The 9,882-nt window shown below is 36.9% G+C and overlaps 1 protein-coding gene across 1 annotated transcript; it reads left to right on the top strand.

The window, feature by feature from the left end:
- The first annotated feature begins 308 nt into the window (after positions 1-308).
- On the top strand, positions 309-8,672 carry LOC122431186 (olfactory receptor 145-like). Its single transcript, XM_043452318.1, has 2 exons — positions 309-725; positions 8,571-8,672. Exons 1-2 carry the CDS (start codon positions 309-311, stop codon positions 8,643-8,645), a joined length of 492 nt encoding a protein of 163 aa, XP_043308253.1. The 3' UTR covers positions 8,646-8,672.
- The last annotated feature ends 1,210 nt before the right edge of the window (positions 8,673-9,882 follow it).

The following is a 9,882-nucleotide window of genomic DNA, read 5'->3' as shown; positions in this document are numbered from 1 at the left end:
CTTACATACTTGACCAAGGGCTGTGGAGGGGAGGAAGTGCACAGAAGGGGTACAGGAAAAGGTGGCAGGATGAGTTCATGGGCTCTCTTTGGTTGTATCAGCCTTTACTCTGAAAGCAAATATCACCCACAGACAGTTACTAGGGTGGTTCATGGCATTTGGGGACCATGAAAACAGAGTAGGTATGAAGAAATGCCATCTTCCTGAAATTCAAAAATCTCTCAGTTCAAATGCCATTCTCAAGATGGACTTTTTTCCTCTCTTTCTCTGAACAAATCTTTTCCCCTCACAGATCTTCCTAGAGGAGAATGGCCGAAGCGAACACCTCCTCTGTGACAGAGTTCATCCTCGCAGGCTTAACAGATCAGCCAGAACTCCAGATCCCCCTCTTCTTCCTGTTTCTGTGTTTCTACATGGTCACTGTAGTGGGCAACCTGGGCTTGATAACCTTGATTGGACTGAATTCTCACCTTCATATTCCCATGTACTTTTTCCTCTTCAACTTGTCCTTCATAGATTTTAGTTTCTCTACTGCCATCGTCCCTAAAATGCTGACAAGTTTCATCTCAGAGAAGAACTTCATTTCCTATGCAGGGTGTATGACTCAGCTCTTTTTCTTCTGTTTCTTTGTCTTTTCTGAATCCTTCATCCTGTCCGCAATGGCATATGACCGTTATGTCGCCATCTGTAAGCCACTGGTGTACACGGTCACCATGTCTCCTCAGGTGTGTTTACTTCTTTTGTTGGGGGTCTATGGGATGGGAGTGTTTGGGGCTATGGCCCATACAGGAAATATAGTATTTCTGACTTTCTGTGGTAACAACCTTGTCAATCACTATATGTGTGACATCATTCCCCTCCTTGAGCTCTCCTGTAACAGCTCTTATGTAAATTTGCTGGTAGTCTTTACTGTTGTGACCATTGGCATTGGGGTGCCCATTGTTGCCATTTTTATCTCTTATGGTTTTATTCTTTCTAGCATTTTCCACATTAGCTCCACTGAGGGAAGGTCCAAGGCTTTGAGTACTTGCAGTTCCCACATACTTGCAGTCTCTCTTTTCTTTGGGTCAGGAGCTTTTATGTACCTCAAACCACCTTCTATTTTACCTCTTGATCAGGGAAAAGTGTCCTCCTTGTTCTATACCATTGTGGTGCCCATGTTCAATCCATTAATCTATAGCTTGAGGAATAAGGATGTCAAATTTGCCCTAAAGAAAACCTTGGATAGAATAACGTTGTCTTGAAGAAATATTAGAAATTGAGAAAAAGGATCCAATATTTTTCTATTGGAATGTTTGTTATTATTGTTGTTGTTATTTGGTGTGGACTTAAAAGTTCCAGTGCATCCGTTCTGTCCAATATATAAAGGAGATTTAACTTTTTTTCAAGTGGATTCATCCTCCCTCACCCTCATTTCCCCTCTTCCTTCTTTATTTTACAGAAGTAGTTGCTATATTATAGACTATTCAATGTTGAGTGGGACTTTGGAATCATTTAATCCAGTGCCAGTGTATAATACATCACACTTTGGAGACTCAGAAATGTATGTTACCCAAGAATATAGAACTACCTGGTGCCACAGCTGGGACTGAAATCTCAGCTTGAATCCCAACCTAGTTTGTTTTCTTTATGCCATGTTTTCTTGCCTAATGTCTTTCTTGGAATATTCTACTTTGCATGTTTGTTGACCTAGCACATTTAACTTATGAATATGTTCACAGTAATTTCATGCTACTTCTCACAGGATAATTTTAATATATCACATTTTGTAAGAGAGTAGGAGGTGAAAGATTTTGTTGAGTTGGTCTTGGCAAAACGACAAGATCAGTTCTGATGAATTTTGTAGTGTGTGAGTGGGAAGTATGTTAGATTTCAGATAAATGCAAGATGGGCACCTCTGACTTGGTAGGTGGAGCTCTAGGGACAAAGTTTAGTGAATGAGAACTTCCAGGTGAGAGAAATATAATTTGATGGGGTATAAAGATGTAGGGTAGAGGTATTTCAACACTCATGGGTCAGAATTTGGAGTTTCATTTCAAGGGGTACCTTGGTTGTAGTCTGAGTTAACTGGGAGCTGTACTATCCAATACAATAGCCACTAGCCATATACAGTATCCAGTACTTGAAATGTGATCATCCAAATTGAGCCATGGTTTAAGTGTAAAATACACACTGGAGCTTTGAATAATTAATATGAAAACTAATGTAAAATACCTCATTGACTGTCTTTTATATTGACTACATGCTGAATTGACACTTTTGATCTACTATGTTGAATAAAAATGCAATTAAAATGAATTTCTCTGTTTAGTTTTTTAACATATCTATCTACCAGAAAGTTTACAATTACACAGGTGGCTTGCATTTTATTTCTTTATTTCTTGTAATATTTCTATTGTCTGGAGGATGGGACAGAGAAGTAGATGGCTGTGGGTACACATTTAGTTATCAGGGCAGCACCAAGCTACTTTACTGCTTTTTAGAAGAGGCAATTGCTATTGCATTTTCAGGCACTGCTGATTGCCATCACATTCTAATGATGAGGCAAATGGGGAAGAGATGTTGATTTCAGGATAAATTTTCAAAAACACAGTATTATTGAATGGAAAATGTGTGTGTGTGTGTGTGTGTGTGTGTGTGTGTGTGCGTGCGCACCCATGCGTGCACTATGTCGCTTCAGTCATGTCTGACTCTTTGCAACCTCATAGGCTGTAACCTGCCAGGCTCCTCTGTCCATGGGATTCTCCAGGCAAGAATACTGGAATGGGCTGCCATTTCCTCCTCCAGGGAATCTTCTGGATCCAGAAGATTGGATCCAGTTGGGATCGAACCCAAATGTCTTAAGTCTCATGCACTGGCAGACAAGATCTTTACCACTAGTGACTTCTGGGAAGCCTGGCATATGGGAAAGAGATATTGATCTCAGGAAAAATTTTATAAATACACAGTATTATTAATGGAAAATATAGATTTATATAAAAAATTCAAAAAAGAAAAAAAATTTGGTTTAAACTCACTAAACTCATTAGTGGTAAAATATCTTTGAGAACAACGAAAAGTGAAGTGCTAGGGAAATATTTTTACTTATAAATTTTCCCTTTTGGAAAGTTATTGTATTAGGAAATAAGGGAAGTTTGGATAAAACTTAGTTTTGCCCTTTGATTCTGCCCAATGTTGCTGCAATGAGAAGAATAAACATACAGAGGAGGACTGTACTTCAGATGAGATTGAATAGTTCTTTGAATTCAGGAGACCTAGAATTTAGGAATGGGATTGGTATTTTGGGGTATGCAGTACAAAGGAGTTAATGAAAGAAAACAGAAACCTTCACAAAAATTTTTGTAATTAACTTTCATATAGTAAAGTGCACAAATCATGTGTATAACTCATTGAACTTTTGCATATGTATATGTAACCACAACCTTATTCAAGATCTAAAACATTTCCAACCACATTAGAAAGTTTCCTCTTTCTCCTTTCCAGTAAAACTGTTTACACTGCTATCAATAATGTGCAAAAGTTTCAGTTTCTCTACATCCTCATTAATACTCAACATTTTTATTTATCCTTTCAGGTCTTGTAGCAGAATGCCTTTTAATTGTAGTTTTCATTTTCCTGATGGGTAATGAGGTTGAGCATCTCTTAATATTTTTATTGGCTATTTGGATATCTTCTGCAAAGTAATTATTCAAGTATTTTTCCCACTTGAAAATCAGAATTTTTAGTTGTTTTCTTATTACTTTAAAGAATTTTAAAAATTCTACATACAAGCCCATATATTTGCATGTGTGCTTATATATGTACATGCATGTATAACATATGTGTATATACAGGTAATATACATGTATATGTACATATAAACATATTTTTATGTCTGCCTGTACCTCCATCTCTCTCTATTATCTATCTTCTCTCAGACTATGTCTCACTTATTCTTAATGGTATCTTTTGATTGCAGATGTTCTTATTTTTCATGGTTTGATTTATCAGCTTTGCATCTAATGGTTAGTGCTGTGTCTTATTTAAGAGTTACTTTACTGCTCTTCCTGAGGCCAGAGGAAGAGGAATGCAAAAAGTTATGAGTGAGAAAGAAGACGTAACAAACCCCTGGTGGGTTTGTCTCTGTCACCATTTTGGGTCCCTTGATCTTCTGGCTCTACCCTATGCTTACACTATCTCTGCTTCTATTTGATTGATGCTTTGCAGGGGTGGAGCACTTGGGGCATGAAAGTGCAGTATTATAAGTATTTTCAATTTAGTAAACATGTATTTATTTTTTATGCTTTAAAAGGGGTTTTAAGAAGCTGTAATTAGCACACAATTTAAACAAATTAAATTAGCACACAATTTAAACAAATGTTTAAAATGTAATTCTGATACATGTTGACATATGTCTACACTCATGAAACCATCACCACAGTCTTGTCCCTTTGGGAACTCTTCCATTCCGCCCATTCTTTCTAGGTAACCACTGATCTGTTTTCTTTCTTTCATTTTCATTCTCAAGATTTTCTAAAAGTGTAATTATACCATATGTGTTCATTTTTGTCTGGTCTATGCCACTTGGTTTAAGTATTTTGAGATTCTTCCATGTTGTTACATCTATTAATAATTCATTATTTTTTGTTGTTGAGTAGTGAGTCACTGAGTGAATGACTATATTACTAATTACCACTGCTACTACTAGTAGTATATATGGAAACACTACTACCATTTGTTTGTTTCCCCTGTTGATAGCCATTTGGGTTGTGTCCAGTTTTGGGGCTACTACAAACAAAATTCTTGTGAACATCCATGTATGTGTCTTTGTATGGACATAATCTTTCATCTTTCTTGAGTAATACACAGGAGTGGAACAGTGAGGTATGTCAGGTATATGTTTAATTTTTCAAAAACTTGCCAAACAGTTTTCCAAAGTGGTTGTGAGGTTTTACACTCTCAGGAGTAGTGTTTAAGATTTTCTATTCCTGCACTTCCTCACCATACTTGGTATGGCCCACTTTTTAATTGAAAAGATTTTTAATAGGTGTGTCATGGTATCTCAATGTGGTTTTAGTTTGCATTTCCCTAGTGACTAAATGATGATGAGCATCTTTTCATGTGGTCATGTGTCATCCACCTGTCTTCTTTGGTGAAATGTCTATCTAACTTTTTGCCCCATTTTAAAAAAAGTAGCTTATTTACTTTTTCTCGTTGAGATGTCAAGGTTCTTTATATATTTTGAATTCTAGTCTTTTGCTAAACATAAGATTTCTAAGTGGTCTATGGTTTGCCTTTTCATTCTTACAGAAGATCTTAATTTTGATTGGGATTGTATTCAATCTGTGGGTCTTTTGGGGGAGAACTGACATTTACTTTCCCCTCAGCAATAAATGGAGGACTCACTTTCCTACAGTCTCTGTAACATAGTATATGCTCAAAATTTTTCAACTTTTCCAACCTGATATGTGCAAAATAGTTTTTAAGCATTGTTATAATTTGGATTTCTCTTATAAATAGAAACATTGGAGATGTTTTCAGGTATTTAATGGCTATTGGTATTCTTATATGGATGATCTTCTTACAGCTTTCTCCCACTTTTCTGCTGGATATTGATTTTCCTAATTTTTAGGAGAACTGTATATTGACTATATTAGTTTTTTGTCTGAGATATAAGTTGCATATATTTCCTGTCTATTTTGTGATTTGGCTTTTGACTTTCCTTAGGATATAAAATTTTTAAAGGTTTTAATTTTTTATTATTTCTCATATTTTAATCATCATTATAAATGCTTTCTTTCCTCTTAGGTTATAAGGAAATTCACTAATCTTTTCATAATGTTTGCATGCTTTTTAAAAATCTGAATGTCTGATCTTTTTAGAAATTGTACCAGTGTATGGTGTGAGGAATGGATCTAACTTTATCTTTTTCCATATGGCTATCCAGTTGTTCTATCACCATTTATAAAAAAAAGTCCTTCGTTTCCCTGCTGACTTGAGCTGTTGCCTTCACTACATACTAAGTTTTATAGGCTTTTGAGATATTTCTGTATTTTCCATTCTGCTTTATTGGTCTGTAAGTCTATTCATAAGCCAATACCGCACTGCTTTAATTATAGAAGCTTCACAACATTTTCCCATCTTGAAGCTACCTTCCACGTATTGTTGTTAGTTTTTTTAGGGTTTTCCTGGATATTCATTTTAAGCCATAACTTTTATAATTAATCTGTCTAATTCTAGAAAAAACTGATGGCATATTTATTTACTGCATCTTAAACTTATAAGTAAACTTAGGGAGGGTTGGCATTTTTGGATATTCAGACTTTTCACCACGACGCGAGGTATGCCTTCCCATTTTCTTCAGGTCGACTTTAGTAACATTTAGGAATGTTTTGTCGGAGAAGGCAAGGGCACCCCACTCCAGTACTCTTGCCTGGAGAATCCCATGGACAGAGGAGCCTGGTAGGCTGCAGTCCATGAGGTCGCCAAGAGTCAGACACGACTGAGCGACTTTACTCTCACTTTTCACTTTCTTGCATTGGAGAAGGAAATGGCAACCCACTCCAGTATTCTTGCCTGGAGAATCCCAGGGACGGGGGAGCCTGGTGGGCCGCCGTCTGTGGGGTCACACAGAGTCAGACACGACTGAAGTGACTTAGCAGCAGCAGGAATGTTTTGTAATTTTCCTCATTTATGTTTGAACATCTCTAATTAGATTTATGCTTAGGAATTCTATTTTGTTATTATAACAAGGGTTCTAGCTTTCACATAATATTCTGATTAGTGTTTATATATGTGAATTCTACTGAATTATATGTTAACTTTATACTTTAATATAATCGTTTTTTGTAGAAGTTTTTCCAGGAATTCCCCTCAGATTTTCCCATTAATGCTGATTAAATTTCTATAAATAGAGATAATTTTGGCTGTTTCCTTTTAAGTCTTAGCCTCTAATTCCTTTCCCATTTATAATTGCATTCTAATACTTTTAATACAATATTAAGTAATAGTGGAGACTGTAGGCATCTTGGTTCTACTCCTAGTTCTAATTAGAGATGTCTCAAGGGTTTCAAATTAAGTTGCTGGCTTTTGATCTGAGTTTTACATATTTTTTCATCTTATAGAGGTATCATTCTGTAAAAATACTTTAAAAGCATGAGTGGATGTTGTATTTTGTCAATTGCTTTTCATCTTCTTTGGGATTTTATTCTCTCAAAATTTCCTCATCTTTTTTTATATCTTTAATATCTCCAATCTCTATAGACTTCTATTGCTGAATATATGCAATCCTACTTTACCTTTAAAAACTCCCTTAATTAAAAAAAAAAAAACTTCCTTTGATACTCATTCTCTTCTGCCTTTTCTCTCCACATTCAGTCTCAACAATATATATTTTAAAAAATGTTATATAGTCCTCCAATGTCTCCCTTTGTAACCCAGTGCCAGAATGTAACACTTCTGTTCAGATGCACTTGTATTTTAAAATCTAATTTTTCCTTGCCGGTGAAAACTTCACATCTGGTTTTCAGGGCATTCTTAGACCCTAGGTTTAGCTCCTATCTATGTGCCTTGATTACTGTCCTGAAATTTAGGCAAGAGACCACCAGGTGTAAGGATTCACTATCCGACTTGAATTTGAAGGTGTTATGACCACTCCAATTTTTCAATAGGTATGAAGTTTCAGTTTGGCATGATGAATAAATTCCAGAGACCTGTTGTACAATACTGTACCTATAATTAACAATGCTGTATCACACACTTAAAAATTTAAGAGGGCAGACCTCATGTTAAGTGATCTTACCACAATCAAAACAAAACAACTAAGATACAAAAACAAGAAACATAACATAAAAAAACCTCACTACATTCCATGTCATTTTATGAACAAATACATAGCATTATTTATGAAAATAAATTCTAGAAAAAAATGCACCATCATTCAGTTAACACCATGTTTTAAAGGAAACTTTTTACAGCAACTGGGTATAATTTTTCAATACTTCTTCAAATGCAGAAATGACGGGATTATGGAATAATTATTGAATAAAAGCATGAATCATTCATATAGTGAACTTCTACCTTAGCCAAAATAATAAAGGATATGTACTTGGATTCTTGGCCTCCAAAAATGAGGTATCTTTAGAAAAATGTCACCATGGCTATGTGTGATTCTTCCCTGCTGTCTCTACACGGCACATTACTGCTTCCATGGAGTTAATGGTAATACAGCATTTACTTCTCTCACAGATTTTAAACCATTTTAAGGCAGATTTCATTGTTACTTGATAAGGCAAAATCTTTGGTAGCTTTGAAGTGTCTGAACAATTTTACTGAGAAAGGTAATGTGGTGAGGGGCTTTGTAGGTTAAGTGTGTTAGGACCCTAACCAACCCACATATTGTGTTACTGAAATTTGCCATTATTGCTGAGAATCAGCATAGGGATTTCCAACTAGAGTCAACTTTGCATCCCATCTATGGCTCTGGAAGAGGGTCTTCCGCTTCTCTTCTTGGATAGCGGGTATAGAAATTCTGGACAGAAGTCTAAATGAGCACTGTTTGTGAAAACTACATTTTTTTGTTTCTTTTGCAGATACTTCTCCTAGGAGAGCACCTGAGGGACGCGTCTTTGGGTTCCAGCCAGACCTTGATATGTATATACATGTAAAAGAAGCCCCCCTTTAAATATCATGCTATGATCTCAGTGTCATGGACAGATGATGTGTCTTTTCTACAAATGGAGGGAACTATCTGGGCAAAGCCTTGATGTGAAACCATGGTCTTTGGCTCAGAATTGATTCCAGGATAATGCAGGCATTAATTTTCTGGACATCACAGGAAAAAGAAGTATACAGGCTTAGGGCACTCCTCTTCCTACACCATGCAAGCCTTTTTCCTTTCAGGGAGAGTAGACTGTAGGATTCTGTACTGCTAACACTAAGCTGAACAAGGGTGAGTGGTTGCATGGCAGCATCCTATGTCTCTCTTCGTCCTTGTTTCTGACATGAAGCCCTGAAATCCGAGGGTTTGGGAACTACTTCTTGCTCTAATTTTGTTCTGGGGTGAGGGGGTGACTGAAATGATGGAGTCAGAGATCGTGATATCTCTAGGTCTCTTTCCAGTTCTCATCCCTTCTTCAAGATGTGTTTCCTAAGCAACCTGGGAAATACTGAACCTCTCTGAGATGCTGCACCTCTGTCTATGCTGTGAGGATGGGCTTCCAGTGCACACTCCAGTTGTAGCTCACCCTGAGTCCCTGGCCTCCCTGAGCTACCGACTGTTGGGACATTTTTCAAACAGGGGGTTGTATTCACAAATGTAGAAAGACACAGGAAGGCATCCTCCTATGTTAAGACTAGTCATTCTTCTGTTATGACAGTAGAAATTCTCATCTCTGAGTTATGGAATGTTGGCCTGTAAAGAGATTTTTTCCTCCTACTTACAGAAATGACTTCCCTGAAGAGATAGGCTCTGGGAAATGTATCTACTGTGACTAATTTTACATATTTCACAAATGGACAACAACTCCACCCCACACTCTTCTCCTTGTTCCTAGAGCTTGGGTCACTTTTACTGGGCTGGATACTCTCTTCAACATTCTCATGAGCTCATCTTAGATCTCTCCTATCTTTTTTGTCATTTCCCTTAAAATGATAATGAATTCTGCATCAGAGAGTTCATTATCACTAACTTGACGTGCAAGATTCTATTCTGTTCTTCTACTTCTCTGTCATTAGTGATCACTGTCTTATTACTTGCGGCCTGGGGCCACCATAGAATATGTGTCCCTCAGATCTGCTCTCGGCTGATAGTTGGTTTGTATCAGGTTAGATCCTAGTGGGGTAATACCCCACTCAGTGATAAAGGGACCAAACACCATCAACCACTGCACGTGCTGTTAAGCT

The sequence above is a fragment of the Cervus canadensis genome, chromosome 29 (assembly GCF_019320065.1).
Source record: "Cervus canadensis isolate Bull #8, Minnesota chromosome 29, ASM1932006v1, whole genome shotgun sequence".
NCBI classification, from domain to species: Eukaryota; Metazoa; Chordata; class Mammalia; order Artiodactyla; family Cervidae; genus Cervus; species Cervus canadensis.
The sequence above is the reverse complement of the archived record's forward strand: the minus strand, read 5'-3'. Positions and strand labels throughout refer to the sequence as shown.

What these genes read in the sequence shown, in the direction of transcription:
- LOC122431186 (XM_043452318.1), top strand. Translation starts at nt 309, where the DNA reads ATGGCCGAAGCGAACACCTCCTCTGTGACAGAGTTCATCCTCGCAGGC. An exon ending in CGGTCACCATGTCTCCTCAG is followed by an intron (nt 726 to 8,570) that starts GTGTGTTTACTT and finishes TTTCTTTTGCAG; the next exon opens with ATACTTCTCCTAGGAGAGCA.